Genomic DNA, 21,750 nt, shown 5'->3' on the forward strand with positions numbered 1-21,750 from the left:
GAGGGCGGTTAGCCTTGCGGAAGCTGATCGCACGAGTGATCCGACCGCAGAGACGACCCACACACTAGCCCTTGCCACACAGGCCCTCAGGGACCACACGTGGGAGGAAGCCAAGGCCGGAGTACGACAAACGCAACACACGATTTATGAAGTAGGGGACAAAGCAGGCAAATTCCTTGCCTGGCTGGACAAAAAGGAACGGGCAGATCGCTGGGTGGCCCGGATACGCACGCTATCTGGGGAGGAAATCACGGACCCACAGGACATAGTCACAGCTTTCGCACGTCACTACCAGACAGTTTACACGCCAGCCTCACACACCACCGTGCAGGAAGGTATGGCCTTCCTGAAAGATATACGTTTGCCAAAGTTGACCACCCTCGAGACACAAACACTAGAAGCAACCCTCACGGCTGATGAAATTACAGCAGCTATCAGAGGACTCCAACCGGGAAAAGCCCTAGGTCCGAATGGCATTCCCGTTGAGCTCTATAAGAAAGAAGCAGACGTACTAGGGCCCCATTTGCTACAGATGTACATAGACAGCCTTGAAGCGGGACTATTGCCAAGGGACCAAAGAGTGGCCACTCTGGTGGCGATGCCAAAGCCAGGTAAACCCACTGAAGAATGCACCTCCTACCGTCCTATTTCACTTCTCAATGTGGAGGCCAAAATATTGGCGAAGGCGCTGGCGAATCGGCTCCAACCCCACCTTGCATCTCTTGTCCACCCCGACCAATCGGGCTTCATGCCCAGTCGAAACACAGCTATGAATCTGAGGCGACTGCATGGAGTATTGGCCCGCATGCCGATGATACATGAAGACGCGGTTATACTATCCTTAGACGCCAGTACGGGTGGAATGGCCCTTCCTTTTTGCGGTGCTGCAGAACTTTGGGTTCGGGCCTCAATTTCTGGCTTGGGTCCGGCTTCTATACACGTAACCACTAGCACATGTGGTGATTAATGGGAGGGTGTCTGAGGACTTCCCCCTGGGACGAGGGACCAGACAGGGCTGCCCCTTATCCCCGTTATTTTTTGCCCCTGTGCTTGAGCCACTCGCGGCCTGGATTAGAGAAGACCCAGTGATAAGGGGACTATGTTGGTCTGAAGGATGGGAGGACCGTATTTCCCTTTACGCAGATGACATACTTTTATATATGGCCTCCCCCAGCCGCTCCATTAATTGCCTCCTAGACATATGTGCATCCTATGGCAGATTCTCGGGATACACGATCGATTGGACAAAATCGGTCATATACATTCTCCATGGTCCCCCGCCGCGACTGCCCAGGGGCGTGACAATACAAATCGGTGGCGGAGGGTTTAAATATCTCGGCATTAACATTACCCCAGACAGTGCCCAGTTCTATGAACGCAACCTTGCACCCCCGCTCAAGAATCTAAAAGCGATGTGAAACATTGGCACTCCCTTCCTCTGACCCTGCTGGGCCGTGCAGCCCTTTTCAAAATGATGGCCCTCCCCAGGTTTTTATACATCCTCTAAAACACACCAACACCAGTTCCCGATTCCTACTTTAAAGCCATCGAGGCAGCAGTGAGCGACCTCCTGTGGGACGGGAAACCCCCCGCATTGCAATGCAAAAACTAACCAATAGCTGGTATGACGGTGGGATCGCTCTGCCTAATGTGCGGCTTTAATACTGGGCCTCCCAACTTATAATAGTGAACCAGTGGCTCCACGCCCCATGCGAGGAGCCAGCACTGCGTATGGACAGACACACCCTAGGCACGGACAGACTCTTGGGACCACTATACAATAAGGCCCTAACACGCACATTGACTGGCCCCACTGCTCACACAACACACGCATGGTTTAAAGCACAGAAAGCGCTGGGCTGGGAAGGTAGGATTACCCAACACACACCACTCTGGGACTCCCCTAGACTGGGCATGCTCCGTAATAGTAAGGGTTTCGCCCATTGTGACCTCATAGGGATCTCCACAGTAGGAGATCTGTGGAAAAAGGGGGAAGTGGTGACATTCGCTCATCTACGCACAACATACCAGATGACTGATTCGGAACAGTTCCGATACCTGCAAATCAAACATGCACTCACCAAAGCCATTCCCCAAGGTGACGATCTCCCCGAATCATCACCACTAGAAGATCGCCTCCTAACGGACCACCTCACCAAAAAGGCGATCTCCCTCACGTACCGCAAACTGCTGAATAACCAGAAAGATCCTACACGCGCCCTGAGAGAGAAGTGGAGAATAGACGTGGGAGAAATGGATGATCAGGACTGGCAGGAGGCCCTGGCATCCCCCCGCGAGGTAGCGATCTCATCCCGACTGCAACTTGTGCAACTGAAAATACTACATAGAGCATACTATACTAGGACAATGATTCACAAGATTGGACGGGCCAAGACACCTTTATGCCTGAGGGGTTGTGGACAACTGGGTACGTTTTTTCATACGCTATGGGACTGTCCCGTCATTACAAGATACTGGGGACTGTCATGGCTACTATCACCAAGGTTGGCAGTGTAGAAGTTCTCCCAGAACCCCGAAGGTGCCTCCTTAATATATGGGAACCTACTGATCTTAACCACGCAGCACGAAGATGGGCAACCCTGGGGATTGCTCTGGCGAAACGAAATATTGCACAACACTGGGGGGCGTCCACAACCCCTCTACACTGTCACTGGTGTCAAGACTTAGATAGGGCAATGGTAGCGGAAAAAATTGCATTTATTCACAGGGGTTGTCCCCGTAAATGGACTCGTGTATGGGGCAGATGGAACGCATTCCGAGGCAACATATGCTCCCCTCCAGTAGAAGCCTCTGACCCTGAACTAAGTGACTAACATCTCCGACAATTTATGGGTACACATGGAGGCATGGACTTGATATGTGTTACTTTTATGCCGCAAGTATGGGTGGGCATTGCAACCTTGTTTTCCATATCCAGTGTAATATTGCCTAGTCAATTGTACAATGTGAAATTATTACTAATATCTGATGTCAGCAAATCTGTTTTGTTCATCATTAAAAAAAAAAAATGTTTAAAAAAAAAAATCATGCATGACAGTCTTTAATATCTAATAGCTACACAAGCCATCCATCTGAACTGGAATGTGAAAAATTGTATGTACCATTCTTTATCATGTTATTTAGATGTTCCTCAGTGTAATTTGTAAAGAGTTGCCAATTATGAAAACGTGCAATTATGGGAATATTTGGTGTATTCATATCTTTAATTTTAGCCAGGCCTAGGCAAGATGTTTGCTTCCTTGTCTTGATATTAGACACGCTCCAAACAAAGCCTCATTGCCCTGTTCTTGCCAAGTTTTAGTTCCCCACACGGATTTCAGATCAATATTGTCTTTCCAAATGCCATAACCTTGTACAGACAACTGGAAAATAAAGGAGGCTGAATAGGTTAATTTAGTTTCGGCCAGCATATTTTTCTTTGCTAGGGAGGGGAAAGTTTAAAATAATAAGATGCAGGGTCTATAGGGTTATTACCATAAAAACCAGCAAACTTCCGCAGGCATGTTTTCAAGCTACCCACTGGTGGTGTCAGGCAATGTTTGCATTGTGTGTAATTCAAAACTGCACATGGAGTACTAGCTCTTTGTAAGTAATGGTGCGGACACTGATGATAACAGAACATTTCTCCAAAATTAGTTGTTCCACTGTACATATTTTCACTTTCAAAAACAGTATAATATTCTAGTTCAGAGATCATAGACCTAACTGTATTAACATCCTAATCGTCAGATGGGCAGCCAGGAGTAATTACATCAGACATTGATATTTTAAAGACATATGGAATTTGTAAAGTCTCTGTATGACCAAATATTTTCAAACGGGACCTTATCTCAAACAATGCAATCCAGGATGGGAAATGCATAAATGTTCACAAGGGACAGGTCTCTTCACATTTTGTGAGATGAAGAATGAGGCATCACGCATCCAAACCAAATGAAAAGCAAAAGCAATGAAATGGTAATCTAAATATAAATCCAAGGTAGAACAAGGTAATTATGTGTTAGCCAAAAAATAAATGCAATAATTCCATGCAATGGCTGCTCTTATGAATCTGAAAAAAAGTAATCAACGTCGGCAAAATAGCCTGAGGCAGTGTAGAACTGGTAGATACGTACAAAGGTGGACCATAATAAACAACTTCATTGTTAGTGATAGTAATCTAAGACTGAATTCACATACAGTGTTTGTATGGTGGTGATAGTAGTGACTGGAAGCAGTATAACTTCAGTGTCTGACATCCCCCGCCAAGGATTAGAAATGTCTGCATCATTTAATGCTTGCAAAAGTATTTCTTGTATGGTAGTGAGACAAGACAGGTAACTTCCCAGGAGCCCTCGGAGCCTGCTGTGTAGGCATGACCACATCGTGTGGTTTTACGAGATCAATGGAAACAAATATCTGGTATTTACAATCATCCAGGACTGGCACTGGTGCTCTGTAGGACAGGCCAAACCCCTTGTCGATAATCTTTTTTCGAACTAGATCCCCAATCTTTGAAGTGCGGACAGGAGCCACTAGTTGTACCATCACTTATTCAGTGGCTGAAAGTTTTTTCAGTTCATTCAAACGATCATTTCGGAAGTCTGTTAGTTCCTGTAAGACAGCCAAACATTCATTGATGTTAAAAGGCGCATATGCTTCCACTGTATCAGGATTATCAAGGTCTGGAACACACATCTGGATGAAGAACAGGACCTGATAGAGAGTCAGGCAACCCAAGGATCTTCTAAGTAGATTATTTAAAGCTCACTGCACTTCATAAAGAGGATGGATCCAACTGCGACCTGAGCCTAATACTCTAGCCACTATCGAATTTCCTTCAGGATGATATGGGGCGTAATAGTGCACAGCCACTCCCAATGTACCCATGATATGCCTGTAAGCCCTAGAAGCAAACACTGGTCCCTGGTTCGGGTGGAAGGCAGCTACTGCATATGTCCCGATAAAGACTTGCAGATCTTTTATAACAGTTCGAGCATCAGCCAGTCACTGTGGTCATACCCATAGGAACTTAGAATACAAATCCACTGCAATAGGATGTACTTAAAGGAGCCGTCAGAGGTTAATGGCCTGCAGCGGTTGAGATACACACTAGCCTAAGGCTTGTTTGAAATTAAGAGAGGAGTCTGCAGTGGGCGAGCAGCAGTGGAAGCTTTTGTTTGTTGACAAATGTCGCAACTAAAGACAAACTGCTTGGTCTGTATGTTGAGATATGGTGTATTTTGCACACTCAGTAGGTAGGAGCATTTCCCTGGATAGCTTTTTGGTAATGGAGGGCCAAAGCGTGAAGCTATAACAGCTACCATGATGTCTCCATCCACTCTTGTATAACTGCAGCAACAACAGCAATATGAACTGCTGCCTGTGCGGCTTCATCAGCCAGTGGATTCCCAGCAATGTGCATTCCAACATGTTGATGACTCAATGTATGAATTGCATGAGCCTGTGACAAAAAACGTTTTAAGTTTACCACCTTTCCTCAAAACAGTTTATGCTTGATAGAATTCCCTTTGGAATCTCTGAATCCATTCTGGCACCAGTAGTGTAAATCCCCATTAAAAGACTGGACACAATAATACAAATTGTACACTGAGTGTGGGGAATTCAGGATCGGTATTTTCTAGTGACTGATTTAGAGCTTTGAGTTCAGCCAGCTGTGAAGTGCAACCAGCCAAGGAATGAGTAAATGTTTCAAGAGGCTGAAAAACTCCCTAATTTTTCTCCATACCACTGTGTAAGTGGCGGAGTATTAATGTTTAGTTCCGACTAGGGTCTGGGCAGAATAGACAATGAAATTGTACGGGTCAAGTGGGAAAATTTCTTTGGGCACAGGATATTCTTGTTCGTATTGTAGACATTTTTTGTGTTTGTAGTGTAGGTTCAAATACATAGTCTACGTCAGTAGCTGTTAAGGAAGTTTTGCACTGTATCCTTTGTGGATATAAGGCTTTTGCTTTTGGAACACTGGACTTTGTAACAACCTTTATGGCCAGGATGGGAGTCACAACAATTATGCATTGCCTCTGAGCCAATTATATTTTCTTTAATACAGCTGTCTAAACTGCGGTCAGTATTTTTTTTGTTGGTGCAAAATGCATTTCTGCATTGGAATCTAAATGTGATTTAAATGGAATTGGTTCTGTATCACCTTCATTGAAAGTGACAAATGTGTAACCATTGGCCCCAGCAATTATGCATATTACCTGGTTTGTGGTGTTAACACACGTGTGTAAGTGTTTTAAAGCCAGTCTGTTTGTTTGCACACCTCGCAGAATCTGGGTATATGCTGGTGTCCAATGTGTGCTTGAGAAGTCTGGATGTATTTATTTATAAAATGGTTTTACCTGTTGTGCCGATTCTGGTATGTATGTTCTACCAAAATTGTGAAGCTCAAATGTGATTGTAGCTTTTTGGTGGTTGTAAAAGAGTGCATTTCTCTTAGGAAAGGTGGTGCTAAGCTTTTGCCATCATTTGTTAACTCATATCCCAAAACAGGACACTGAGATAGGCAATTTCTGTTTTTTGGAAGTTGAATTTATATCCTATTTGAGCAAATCCACAATCATTTGGTGTACTCTTGATAAATGTGTGCTGTACTCATTATCCGTAAATTCTATGTCAATGACATAGGACAATGGATCTGGATCAATTGCTTGTAGAATTGATCTGACACGGGCAGAGAACAAGCCTTGGCTGTTCTCGTACCCATGAGGGAGGCGACAAAATAGTTTTTATGACCTGAGCAGGGAATGTGGTTAGATCCCTGCTTTCAGGTGCAATGTTTGGCAGAAAAAAACATTAGAAATATCTAATGTTGTTTTATATATATATGTTTTATATTTTTCACGCAGAATGTTCTTCATTATTGCTGTGCTGTGTGAGTTTTGCACTGTGAATGTGTGTGACTTTTTAAATGTCAGTAATCTAAGACCCGACTGTATGAAAGATGAATCTTGACCCCACCCTACATGATTGCAGTATAATGCTGGGCCTTGTGCAAGAGCCCACTCCTTGGCATAAACTAGGAGAGGGCATAACTGACAGAGTTTCACTTCGCAGAATTCCACAGAGTTACATAACAACTCTGCAAGATTCAGCCGAGTTCCACCCACCCCTACCCAGGAGTTAAGTTAACAGCGACCGCACGCATCTGCTGCAGAAATGTGAGCACAGGCAGGTCACAAGTTTCTGTCACAACCAGACATCTCAGCAGGTAAATACACATACCTGGGGTATGCAGTAGTAAGGTCAGAAGCTCATGTTACAGTGGTGTCTTTAACTTTTACTGCGTGGATAAAAAAGAGTATTATTGAGTGGGTAATTGAAAACCTGTTGTTTTCAGAATTACAACACCACAAGAATGTTCTTGGTGTAGTAAATTTTGGGTAGCTCTCATTATTTTCTGTGCTGAGCAGGTACTGCGTACTTTGCTTTAGTGTAATCATGAAGCACGAGGGGACTCTGCATTACTAATCTCGAATCAAATGTCAACACGCAAATCACCATGTTAACTTTGATGGGGCATACCTAAAATAATGGATGGGATAATAAAAAAACAATAGTAGTGCAGTGAATATGTATTTCTCTGGTAATTTGCGGATGTTGCAAACCAGATAAACACACTTTACTTTATAAAACCTATACAAACTCTATTGTGCACCTGTATTTTCTAAATAGGCAAAGCATGTAGTATTAAACAGTCAAAGCTTAAAAACGTTTTTTAAGGCAAGCGACAGATTACATTCAGTTTTTCAAAAAATGCATTTAAAAAATGCAAACTTATGAACGTTAGTGTTATTTTACAAATATCAGCTTTAAAATATTTGGATTGAAATATGCAAATTGAGAGGTATTCGCTCAAACCTATATAGCTACAATTTTAAACTTTGGCAAAATGACTGTAAAGAACTCAGTGGGCAAGAGGTACAAACTCTCACCTTGCCACATCCCTGAGGACCCCACAGGAGAATGGAAGGCACCTTGTTTGACTCCAACAGGCTCCTTAGCAATGTGTCCATCTCCAACACCTTGCTCTGCCCCATGTACCCCTCCAGGGTGCTGGGCTGCATCTAGTCTGCTAACAGCTTACCCTCCACCTTCTCTGGAATGCTCTTCCTCGGCTCTGGCTGAGGCTTGGGGACCAGCAGCAGGGCTTGAGCCCCTGGTGGACAGCACAGGGCAGGTTGCACCCTCCATGCACACCTGCTGTTTGTGGGAGAGAGGGAAGGGGGTGTTTGGAGACAGATGCTGCTTCTTGGTGCTGGGAGACCCATCTTCCAGTACTGCCAAGGCCGCAGGAGAGTGTGGGGTCCCATTATGACAGGTGACTGCGGGGGATTGCCGGCATTGGTCCAAGTGCTTAGGTACAGGAGGAAGGCAGTGCCTGAGAGCAGACAGGGCAGAGCACCCACTCTTCTGCACTTGCCGCCTCATCCATTCTATATGCCCTGATACGCACGATCCGCTAGAGACTCCTGTTTCCTTTTAAGAGAGAGATGTGGCGTTACAGTTAAGATTTTTCCCTTTTACCAGGGAAGGCGAAAGGACCAAAGGTGAAGCCTCCGCCTGCTCCAGCGTGGTGACAGCAGCAGTGGCTCCCGTTAATAGTAATCTAAATAATCAGTCTGCGCAGGCAGGAGCAGTGTTGTTGATGAATTCCGCCGATGGAGCGGAGTGGCAGTATTTTTTAGTAGTTCCCCATTAAAAGAGAAACGCAGAATAAAAAATTATGCCCACCCCTAGCATAAACCTGTTTGACTTCTTCTGGAATGAGGTCGGAGAAGGACAGTATTATTATGTCTTCCCCCTGTGGGGCCAATCCCATTCAGCCACAAGAATGTCATGTGTTAGTGTCAAAATTTCCCCAAAAAGGACTTTAATGGTACGGGGTATATCACTCTCAATTTGGATGTTCAAGTTATATAATCAACCAGGAAAGCTAATTCTTTGGTCTGGTGTTTCCATCTGAACAAAATCATTAGTTGTTCTTGCCACCAGCAACTCTTAAAAAATCTGGTGAACTATCAAGACCTCTACAGCACTGTCTACCAGTGTCAGTGCCACTCCTTGTTCCGAAGAAGGGCATATGTGGCATATTTGAGTGAAATACCAGTCACTTTCTTCTTCTTGAACTGAGGTTTCTGTTGTGGAAGTTTCTCTTCCTTTATTATGGTGATGTCAGACAAGCGTTATGAGTCCTTTTTCTGTTTCACATATTCTTCTGCTCTACACTCTGATCGGCCTCCTCTTTACGAGCGGTTTTCAGATGTGTCCTAAGAGGAATGAGAAAGACGTGTATCAGTATACTGATACCTCTCAGACCTGTTTATTAACAGATTAACGGGTACACAAATTATAGCGATTTACAGAGGACATCGTTTGGGGAGATCCGACCCTTGACTTTGTCTTTTCTTTATTTTTCTGTTAATCCCATTGTTTTTGAGAAGACTCTTGTACCTGCTTCAAGTTATCCTTACCAGAATCACTCTTATGTTGTGGTTTATTATGTCTAGCTCCCAAATTATCTCGACCTACAGAAGTGTAGGTTTCAGCAATAATTTTTGGTAGCTCAGGCTCCTGGCTCGCTAGCGGTAATTGTGCAAGACATTGGCATAATACCAAGGCTGTTGCATGCCCTTTTATAATACTGAAAATAATTGAGGTTACTGTGGCGTAATTCAGTTTCATTCCAAAGTCCAGGACAGGGACAGCCCCGTACTCATTTTGAATCTGTTTCAGCACGTCTGGCAAAACAGCAATGGATTATGTACCATGCTTGATAGTGTATATTGAAACAAAAACTATGCCCCAGGTTTCACAGTCCTCGACTGTGGAAACATTCCTAAAGGTAGGCACATTGTGAGAAATTTATGTTTATTTTGGGGTCCCTCATTGGGAAATACTGCTTCAAGCTGATTTGTTTTCTGTGCAATGCAAAATGGAAATCCTCCTGTTTGGTGGGAACTTTACCCATAATCACATTTATTGCAATTGGACTAATTGCTACATCTAGCTGCGCAGATTGAACAGCTCTTGCCCATGCTGGGTTTGTTGTTATCGCTTGCATAATGAACTGTATTAAACGTCTGTATACTCTAACTAGTCCTGTGTAAAGAGCTCAAACCTGGGAAACAGTCGGAACAACGCAGGTAGAGTCACGCCTGTTCTGACAAAGCAGGTGCTACCACGCTTGCCTTAACCACGCATATGCCTTAACCACGCAATGCGTGGTTGAGGCAGTGCGTGGTCTAGCTGCTGCTCAGCAGAAGCAGCAAGGATCGGGAGAGGATGCAGTGAGGTAAGTGGGGCTAGGGATTGAGGCTGGCACTGGGTTTTGGGGGGTGGGGGGTAGTTTTCAGGGCTGGGGAGTCGGTAGTTTTCAGGGCTGGGGGGCCAAAGAATTTTTTAGGGCTCAGGGGTGGGGTAGCTTTTAGGGTTTCGGAGGAGGGGGGTAGTTTTTAGGGCTTGGTGGGCAGAGGCGTTTTTAGGGCTTGGGGGATTGGCTTGGTTTTCAGTAGGGAGAGGGTACTGTTTAGAACTCAGGGGGAGCAGAGGTCGGAGGGTAGGACTTACCTGATAAGTCTTAACAACGGATATGTCTTTGCCAAACATGCCTTAACTTCACATATTTCATTGTAAAGGCATGCGTGGTAAAGGCAAATGCATGGTTGAGACTAGTGTGGTTAAGACCACGTGGAACTGGCATGTGTGGTAAACACATGCGTGGTTCCACCACAGAACGTTCGAAGATCTCTGTTGTGAGTTGCAATAATTGTGGATATAGTGTGTAGCCGGCTAAGACTGTCCATGTGCCCTGTCATTACTGAGAGGACCCAGTTTCACACTTGCTAGTGCATGTGGAAGGGCGCCTTGGAACCAATTTACATGTTCCTGAAATTTTAATGGTATTTCTAAATCTTCATATGTTATGTATTGGCCTATTGCGGCTGCTTCTATGAATACTCTGATGTTGGCATCTGCTGCAGGAAAAGTGCCCCATGAACAGAATACCTCTATTTTATATACTTCATGGGCGTCTACCACAAAGGTAACATCTCCTGTGTGTTTATGAACAGATTTCACAGAAGGGAACAAACTATAGTGGGGTGATCCTTTTAAAGGTTCAAGCTTGAACAACCTACAGACAAAAATAGGGAATCCCTATTGACGTGAGGAGGATTATTCCCTGACACTACGGATGCCTCTGTATAAGGTGACTAGGGGCTTTGGGCATACAAAAGAAATACTCAGATGACCCATTAAATAAGTATCTGACCTATAAAGTTGGTGGCGCAGTGTCGTACAGTTTCTACTAATTAAATAGGACTGTGCATTTGGACAACGTATGCGTCAATATATGGGGACTGAGTCCATTCATACAATCAGATAATGTTGGCCCAACTCCTGGCTAGCTCACTGTGCACCATCTGGACCCCTAAACTTGACGGGGTACCAGATGGTCATTAAACCAAACAATGCTTAGCACCAAGAGGATATACAATTTTTACTTAGAAACCACACAGCTCATGGGAATAATTATTTCCCCTCAGCTACTGGTATTGCATCCAAATTAATGTAGTCCTAGCCCTCTCTAATTTCAAAACAAACCAGTATAGCAACCCTCCGCTATCTGACTCCTCCACACAAATAGGTGAAGAAACCTCAAGAAAATGAAGGTGAGAGTGAGAGGGCACCTCACGTACGCAACACCAGGGAGGCTACCAGCCGGTTCTCGCCAGTATGCCCACGTTTTATCATCATCGGTTACCCACTCACAAAAGTCAGGAAACTAGAGTCCAGTGAAAAAAGAAAGGAAACAGACCAAGAAAGAAAAGTTTGTTACTGTCCCCATCAAAGAAAGAAGCCCGTGTATTGCGAAGAGCCAGATGTCCCAAGCAATATTTAAAATTGAGTTAGACACTCACTTGAAGTAACCCTCTTTATTCAAACTGGTGAGTCTACTCAAAATAAAAGCACTCGATGTTGCTAACCTTTGTAAAGAAGGCCAACATGTTTCATTGCCACTTATCTTTGTTCTGGCAAATTCATCAGGTCATAGGGTTTCAATCAAGCACCTCACTGGACATATGCTTTTATGTTGCGGAAGGGCATGTAGAGGCGGAGGGCATTCGTACCTGCCTCCACTATACCGCACGGGGTTGTATTGAATACTCTTTCCCCGATTTTTAGAGCTGCACTATTACTAACTTGTTATTCACCGCAACCGCTAGCGGTTGCGGTGAATAACGAGTTAGTAATAGTGCAGCCTTGTTTGGGTTAATGATTATTGAGAGGAGGGCGTCTTGGCACATACCCTCTGTAGCTCCAATTTGTGAGGGGGTACCAGATGGTGTCTGCAACCCCAGAAAATAACCACTCTAATTCCCCCATGAAATCTTGGAAACAGATCTACCCTTTCATTGTTACCAGGAGACACAAGAAATACATAAATTGGCATTTCAAACATTTATTGAAGCAATTGGATTTGTGTGTAAAATACGTGAGCTGCAATTATTAGCAGAAGGAAATAAACAATTGTTTTTACAAGAATGATGATGATGAATAATTATAATTCAACCATTATTATTGTTGCAGTGATTATATGAATATATGTTATAATGATACTCCTACCTGCCTAAACTACCTATACTTTAGAGGGCAAAGGTTGGATGCGGTCTGCCAGATTACTTGGAAAACCCGACTCCCATTTTACCTGTGTGAGTGATGTATCTGGAGGCCAGTCTGGTGTAGAAAAGGTGTCTATCCTTTTCAGGATAGTGATGAAAGTCAGCAAGGCTGGAACTTGGTCACAGGCGAATGTCCAGGAAAATCCATGGAAGTGCTCCTTTTCCGAACCAAAGTTCAGAAGCAGTTTGTATACTGAAAACTGGTTCTATTCACACTGTCCCTGATTTCGGTTGCATATGTTATTATTTGTTTTTCGGACTCAAAACTGTCCCCTAATGGACAAACAAAATTTAGGGAACGTGCTCAGTATACTTATACCCCTGAGCAGAAATATTTTATTTGGTTTTTTTTCACTTAAATTGGTTTCATGTTGCCCAAAAAATAAACAAATCTCAATATCATGAATACGCTGGAGGGATTCAAATGTTTTTCAGGCGCAGACTATATTTGCTTTTAAATGTTATTGTTGATCTGCATGCAGTGTCGAAGTTTTCCAATAAATTGTCTTACTCCGATATGAACACTTGCTTCATATTTTTTTCAAGAATAACTCGCCTTAATATACGTATAATTACACAAAGACTTTATCTCCCGTCTTTCTTTGCTTTTCAGACTTACCAAATTTGGAAAGACTGGTGGCTGTTTGGCTTCTATTTCTGTGTGCCCCTGGCTTGCACTGCCATTTTCTATACTCTAATGGCATGCGAAATGCTAAACCGAAGGAAAGGCAGCTTAAGAATAGCTCTCAGTGAACATCTCAAACAGGTAAATATTACTTTACAAAGGTGAACATAGGAAAAAAGTAATCTTGAAAGTCCAATAATCTGGTAGACCAATAGATACGTTTTCTTGGCAATGTTTTAGTCCACAAATGTTTGTTCCAGAGTGTAAATTTTCATGACCACTGTAATCCATGCAGAAAATCACAAAAGACTCATATGCACTTATACAAGGACAAGACGAAACAAGCATTGGCAAAGCTAATAGGTCTCGCCTATGCAAGATCTTATGGCTTTACCAATATGTTTTAGCCATGTTGTACACCAGTGTGGCTGCTGTTCAGCATGGCTAAAAGTTAGAGGGGTAAAGGAGAGTGGAGTGGAGTGTTGCAAGGTGGAGTAGAGTGGAGTGCTATGGAGTAGCGTAGAGATTCGTAGAGTGGCTTAGAGTTGAATGAAGTGGAGTGGTGTAGAGTATTGTGGAGTGTCATGGTGGGAGCAGAGTGGCGTAGAGTTGAGTGGCATAGAGTGGAGTAGAGTGTCAGAGTGGATTAGAGTGTTGTAGAGTGAAGTGGCATAGAGTGTTGTGGAGTGGTGTAGAGCACAGTGGTGTGGCGTAGATGGTGTTGCATAGAGTGGAGTAGTGTGTTGTAGAGTAGAGTGATGTAGAGTGGAGCAGATTGTCGTTTAGTGGAGTAGTGTAGGAGAGTGAAATGGCATAGATTGGAGTAGAGTGTTGTAGAGTGGAATGGCGTCAAGTGGAATGGAGTGGCATAGAGTGGAGCAGTGGAGTAGAGTAGAGTGGAGTAGTGTATTGTAGAGTGGAGTAAAGTGGCATGGAGTGGTGTAGATGGAGTTGTGTAGAGCGGCGTAGAGTGGCATAGAGTGGAGTAGAGTGTTGTACAGTGGAGTGGCATAAAGTGGAGTACAGTGTCAAAAAGGGGCGTAGAGTTTAACAGAGTAGAGCTTCAGAGTGGAGTATCATAGAGTAGAATGTCGTAGAGTGGAGTGGTGCAGAGTAGAGTGCCGAAGTGTAGAGTGGAGTGGTGCAGGGTAGAGTGCAGAGGTGTAGAGTACAGTAAAGTGGTGTGAAGCAGTGTTGCAGAATAGATTAGAGTGGCATAGAGTGGAGTGCTGAATAGTAGAGTGGCGTAGAGTGAGTGGTGTACAGTACATTGGTGTAAAGTGCAGTAGCATTGCATAGATTTGAGTGGTGGAGAGTAGAGTGCAGTGGCATAGAGTGCAGAGGTGTAGAGTGCAGTGACAGAGTGCATTGACATAGAGTAGAGTGGTGCAGAGTACAGTGGTAGAGAGTAGAGTGCACTGGCATAGAGTGGAGTGGCGTAGAGTGCATTGATGTAGAGGGTGTTTGCATAGAGTACAGTGGTGCAGAGTATAGTGGTGCCGTGGCGAAGAGTGCAGCAGTGCATAGCAAAATGGGGTAGAGTTCACTGGCATAGAGTAGAGTGGAGTAGAATAGATAGGCGTGGAGTGAAGTGGTTTAGAGTGCAGTGTCATAGAGTGCAGTGGTGCATGTAGATTAGAGTGGCGTATGCAGGATCCGGCAGATGTTTAATCCTCCGACAAGGTCTCCCTGCCATTGCTGCCTAATTCCTCACCGTTAACTCCTGACCTGGTATTATATATAGTCTTTAGATTTACACTCTCTGACCAATTCTGACATTATCCTTGGCAGGGCCGACATCTTCTCTAATAAATGTACACAGTAACATGTATCTGCTGGTTTGTCCCTGGACGGTTGGACTTTCACAACCACAGCATTTAAGTTGTCTAATCGGGAATTGATGTTTCTGATGTAAGTTGCCAGTGATTGTAAGATAATTATTTGTGTTTCTAGATTGTCTGCGTGCATTATGGATTGACACATAATTGCAAATGTGTCATCTATTGCGTCCCCCAGCCCAACACATTTTTCCCTGCATCCGTTCCATTATAGGTATGGGAATCCTGAGCACCTTACTGTGTCTGGCAAGGGCTTGGCAGACTTTTATTTGGCCATGAGCTTGAAACCATCTTTCCTGCAGGAACATTGGAGTGGCTATTATCCTGGAGCCCACCTTTGGCGTATTTTATTGTCAGCCAGATCCTCCGGTTGGATGTGTCCGCACTTGATCTTACTTTGGGGTAATGTACTGAAAATCTCCTCATCCCCAAAGTAATGTTCTTCCAGCTTGCCAGGAACTGCCTAGTCGATAGTAGGACACTACGGACGCATGGACAGCAAGGAGGCATATACAGCAAGGAGGCGGGGCAAGGTGTGAGCTGGGTGTGGGTGAGGCGTCCTGAACGCCAAGCTCTGAGTGCCGAGTTTTAGGTATCTGCTCCATGCACACCTTGTCGGACTGTTAAACATCTGCCAGATCCTGGTCCTAAGGAACAACCTGCGATGACATCAGGCACTCCTAGTCAGCCATACAACGAGGGAGAGATCAATCGATCAGTCGAGGGCCGCTAAGCTCAAATAGTGTGGAGTCACCAAGGAATAAGCTCTGAAGGAAAATCAAAAACATCTACGGAAATTAAGCAAAAAACTAAACCACCAAACAAAAGTTGCTCAAAAACCATATTCTATATTTGAGGATCCTCCATCCACGTGCAAGACATTGAGCAAAACTCCTCAACTGGAGAAAGCATTGGTAAGTTGTAACATCACTTCCAGTAAGCCACATCTTTTACATGAGGACCAAAGACCAGTCCTTGGTAAGGGTGCTAACAACCACACAGAGAATACAGCCTGACAGCTGTGGGTAAGCTTCATCAAAGGACTGCTCCAAAAAATACGACGAGGGCTTCACAAACAGAGGAAATCAATGCCGGCCTGCGTTTGTATGTTCCCGGAGTGGAGGATAATCTCACTACTATTGCAGAGCCTAAACATACAAATGGGGGGAGGGAGGAATCTAACTCACCAGTTACTAGGGAACTGGAAGTGACAGATCAGTTGTTCCAAAACAGCCAAATTACCAAAAAAGGACAGTCTTTTACAGGTGGCAGGTAACAATGACAAGCTGCAATCAAAGGATACTGAATTTCCTCCATTAGTCACAAATCTTCCTACTAATACTAATAACCCTATGCCCAGGGACAGGTGTTGTTGGATAGATAGACCGTACTGAGCAGCACTATTTGCAAATCCCCATCAGCATCCAGTCCAGCTGCGGGATTTGAAGGAAACCTTAGCCCTGAGGCCATTAGTATCTCACAAGAAGTTGGGTGTGGGAAGGCAAGGTCGGGTGTAGCCCTTGTCTTATACACACAGACAAATGAGCTTTAGGAAGTTGAGAATAATGAGGCATCTTCAATTTTTCATCCAGAATATATTTCCAGAGTGGAAGAAGATATTTTGAATTATATACTAAAACTTTTAACGGCTCTCCCAGACCTGCTTAAGTCTAAAGATCTCGAATACATTTCCTTTATACCGGGGACAAAGGTGCACCCAAGGAAGGCCACCAAAGTGCTGTTCCAAGAAGTGGAGACAGTAAGACATGTGAAAGGGTGGTAAAAAACACTGGATTGGTATTAGTAAAGTGATAAAATACAAATATCCATGGATCCTGGCTAAAGTGCCCCATTGGCATGAGCAGCGAGAATCTGTCCTGTGTTGTTCAAAAGGCCCAGTAAACTCAAAGTCAGGAACAGAGCCGATGTAGATCAAGAAGGACCTGGCTGATAATAAAAGGGTGTGCTGGTTGGCATGAATTGAATAGCAACAAGCCTGAGAGGCAACAGGACAACTCTGGCTCAAATAACATCATCTCTTCAAACCATCTACTTATGTTGCAACTGTGCTCCTGGAATGTTCGAAGCTTAAACAATCTTATCGCAAATACTGATGCGATGGAGGAAATTAGTAAAAATTATATAGTATGTTTGCAAGAGAGGTGGCATCTGGCTGCAATGATACCGCAGGATAACTTTGAATTCTTCGTTCCAGCTGAACCATCTACCAAAGGGGGAAAATTCTCCAGAGGGGTTTCAATTCTTATACATAAATCTTTGGTGCTTTAGGTAAAAGAACTGGCAAGTGGTCTGGCTGTTTACATCTTTGTCAAATTAGTCACAGCAAACAAAACCCAGCACAGCAAAGCAACTGGAATTTTCATTGGAAGTATTTATATAAATTCAAAACATCCAAAGAAGAGACTCTTGGCTGGGGAAGTCTTAAAAACCATCAAATCTTTAAGACAACAGCATCAAGAAGTCATGCGGGGGCTAGCAGGTAACTTCACTATGTACCTACTAGGAAGCAGCAGAACCCCTAATATGGGAGCAAGAGGAAGACATTGCATGGAACATCCCGGTGATTTCCTTAGGGCATGCCAGAAAGAATGAGGTAAAGGCAGGTAAATTTGCCACCACTCTCAACCAGCAGGGTTATGGAACTTTAAATGGCATAAGTGCCTCGGATAAATCTCCATCATGCACATACATTGAAAATCCAGCTCTTCCTTAATTGATTACATCTGGGTCTCAAAGCAGAATTACCTCCAGGTGAGCAACTTTCAAGTGCAACCCAGTCTGATTAGCGACCATGCAATGCTAACCTGTTCTCTCTCCATGATGGCTAGCAGGTTTCCACAAGTTCAAACAATTGGTGATCAGGAGGGCGTATGTGGCACGCATAGATAAAATGGTCTCCTATGTCATCTGTCCTAAGAAAAGAGGAATTAAAGAAATCCCTAACAAAGAGGGGAAGTGGGAAGTTATCTTTGACTTTGCACTGGCCAGCTCTCATGGAGCAGCTACTTAATTTATTTACTCAAAAGGCCTGCAACACCAAAAACAAGCAATCAGTCAAGTCACTCCCCGAATTGAGAGCCCTTAAGCAAAAATGGTATTGTCTTTTGAGAAAGGCCCACATTAAATGCATCTACGCATAAATAATAAGGGAGACACGGAAGGCAAGAAAGGCATATAAAGACAAATTATGGGAAATCACCAAACAAAGTTAAGAGAAACGGTGGTTTGAACTCTACGAAGCCTAGAAAACAAAACATTCTAATACATTTTGGAGACTGGTTCAGAAATGGCAGATGGAATCAGTCAGAACCTGGCTCCATGCATTTCGGTAACTAAGTGTGTAGAACATATATATACAAAATGTATAATAAACCGGTTGATGGGTCAGGTGTTGTGTCCTGCGAGACACGTTCTAGTGTCTCGACAGGCACTGATTTAGTAGCCAGTCCCCTATGGAAGTGGGCACACTTGCACCCCCACACGCATCCCTCACAGGCGTCACGAGTGACGTGAGCCTGTCAATTAAAGGGCCCAGGTGCACGTGCACTGGGCCATTTCCAGTTCTGCATACCCGTGACCGTAAGGTCATTGATCCAGTATGTGGGCCTAGTGCCCACAACACAACAGTCAGGCATGATCCCATTGAAAAACTGGCCATCATTGTGAAAATCACGTGGAATTGGAAGAAAACACTTTTAATATAAACAAGATAATAGCTTCTTTTCGCCTGGCAGTTGTTCTGGGGCCTAATTGTCTCCCCACTTGTGTATTCAAATCTGCAACATAAAAATGGGCCTCTTTACCAAGCTCTCTGTTCAAGAACTGTATTTTGACAAGTGATGTCCCAGAGAGTTGGAGAAGCTCTATATTAACTCCAATGCATAAAAAAGGTCCATCCAACCAACCAACTAACGTCAGGCTGATTGCTCTCCTTGATGTCGACGGTAAATGCTTCACCAAAGCCCTGAATGAAGAGCTAGATGAATAGGCTGCTGTGAAGGCATTGATTCCCATCACACAATCAGGGTTGAGACGTGGTTAGGGCACTGAGGATAATTTGGCTATCCTCACCTCCCTGATTGAAGCTGCAAACATCAAAGATGCCCCTCCCCTCTATGCTGCATTCAAGGAAGGCCACCAAAGTGCTGTTCCAAGAAGTGGAGACAGTAAGACATGTGAAAGGGTGGTAAAAAACACTGGCTCAATATAGGATTGGTATTAGTAAAATGATAAAATACAAATATCCTTGGATCCTGGCTAAAGTGCCCCATTGGCATGAGCAGAGAGAATCTCTCCCGTGTTGTTCAAAAGGCCCAGTAAACTCAAAGTCAGGAACAGAGCCGATGTAGATCAAGAATGACCTGGCTGATAATAAAAGGGTGTGCTGGTTGGCATGAATTGAATAGCGACAAGCCTGAGAGGCAACAGGACAACTCTGGCTCAAATAACATCATCTCTTCAAACCATCTACTTATGTTGCAACTGTGCTCCTGGAATGTTCGAAGCTTAAACAATCTTATCGCAAATACTGATGCGATCGAGGAAATTAGTAAAAATTATATAGTATGTTTGCAAGAGAGGTGGCATCTGGCTGCAATGACACCGCAGGATAACTTTGAATTCTTCGTTCCAGCTGAACCATCTACCAAAGGGGGAAATTTCTCCAGAGGGGTTTCAATTCTTAGACATAAATCTTTGGTGCTTTAGGTAAAAGAACTGGCAAGTGGTCTGGCTGTTTACATCTTTGTCAAATTAGTCACAGCAAACAAAACCCAGCACAGCAAAGCAACTGGAATTTTCATTGGAAGTATTTATATAAATTCAAAACATCCAAAGAAGAGACTCTTGGCTGGGGAAGTCTTAAAACCCATCAAATCTTTAAGACAACAGCATCAAGAAGTCATGCGGGGGCTAGCAGGTAACTTCACTACGTACCTACTAGGAAGCAGCAGAACCCCTAATATGGCAGCAAGAGGAAGACATTGCATGGAACATCCCGGTGATTTCCTTAGGGCATGCCAGAAAGAATGAGGTAAAGGCAGGTAAATTTGCCACCACTCTCAACCAACAGAGTTATGGAACTTTAAATGGCATAAGTGCCTCGGATAAATCTCCATCATGCACATACATTGAAAATCCAGCTCTTCCTTAATTGATTACATCTGGGTCTCAAAGCAGAATTACCTCCAGGTGAGCAACTTTCAAGTGCAACCCAGTCTGATTAGCGGCCATGCAATGCTAACATGTTCTCTCTCCATGATGGCTAGCAGGTTTCCACAAGTTCATCAATTGGTGATCAGGAGGGCGTATGTGGCACGCATAGATAAAATGGTCTCCTATGTCATCTGTCCTAAGAAAAGAGGAATTCAAGAAATCCCTAACAAAGAGGGGAAGTGGGAAGTTATCTTTGACTTTGCACTGGCCAGCTCTCATGGAGCAGCTACTTAATTTATTTACTCAAAAGGCCTGCAACACCAAAAACAAGCAATCAGTCAAGTCACTCCCCGAATTGAGAGCCCTTAAGCAAAAATTGTATTGTCTTTTGAGAAAGGTCCACATTAATTGCATCTACGCCTCAATAATAAGGGAGACACGGAAGGCAAGAAAGGCATATAAAGCCAAATTATGGGAAATCACCAAACAAAGTTAAGAGAAACGGTGGTTTGAACTCTACGAAGCCTAGAAAACAAAACATTCTAATACATTTTGGAGACTGGTTCAGAAATGGCAGATGGAATCAGTCAGAACCTGGCTCCATGCATTTCGGTAACTAAGTGTGTAGAACATATATATACAAAATGTATAATAAACCGGTTGATGGGTCAGGTGTTGTGTCCTGCAAGACACGTTCTAGTGTCTCGACAGGCACTGATTTAGTAGCCAGTCCCCTATGGAAGTGGGCACACTTGCACCCCCACACGCATCCCTCACAGGCGTCACGAGTGACGTGAGCCTGTCAATAAAAGGGCCCAGGTGCACGTGCACGGGGCCATTTCCAGTTCTGCATACCCGTGACCGTAAGGTCATTGATCCAGTATGTGGGCCTAGTGCCCACAACACAACAGTCAGGCATGATCCCATTGAAAAACTGGCCATCATTGTGAAAACCACGTGGAATTGGAAGAAAACATTTTTAATATAAACAAGATAATAGCTTCTGTTCGCCCGGCAGTTGTTCTGGGGCCTAATTGTCTCCCCACTTGTGTATTCAAATCTGCAACATAAAAATGGGCCTCTTTACCAAGCTCTCTGTTCAAGAACTGTATTTTGAGAAGTGATGTCCCAGAGAGTTGGAGAGGCTCTATATTAACTCCAATGCATAAAAAAGGTCCATCTAACCAACCAACTAACGTCAGGCTGATTGCTATCCTTGATGTCGACGGTAAATGCTTCACCAAAGCCCTGAATGAAGAGCTAGATTAATAGGCTGCTGTGAAGGCATTAATTCCCATCACACAATCAGGGTTGAGACGTGGTTAGGGCAATGAGGATAATTTGGCTATCCTCACCTCCCTGATTGAAGCTGCAAACATCAAAGATGCCCCTCCCCTCTATGCTG

At 44.0% G+C, this 21,750-nt stretch overlaps 1 protein-coding gene across 1 annotated transcript in view; it reads left to right on the forward strand.

Moving 5' to 3' along the window:
* The window catches only part of EDNRA (endothelin receptor type A), a 225,496-nt gene that overhangs the window by 177,743 nt on the left and 26,003 nt on the right, over positions 1–21,750 (forward strand). Inside the window, exon 5 of the mRNA XM_085641629.1 lies at positions 13,321–13,473. Within this exon, the coding sequence (XP_085497755.1) occupies positions 13,321–13,473 (153 nt within the window). The remainder of the gene's footprint in view (positions 1–13,320; positions 13,474–21,750) is intronic.

The sequence above is a fragment of the Triturus cristatus genome, chromosome 2_2 (assembly GCF_964204655.1).
Source record: "Triturus cristatus chromosome 2_2, aTriCri1.1, whole genome shotgun sequence".
NCBI lineage: Eukaryota > Metazoa > Chordata > Amphibia > Caudata > Salamandridae > Triturus > Triturus cristatus.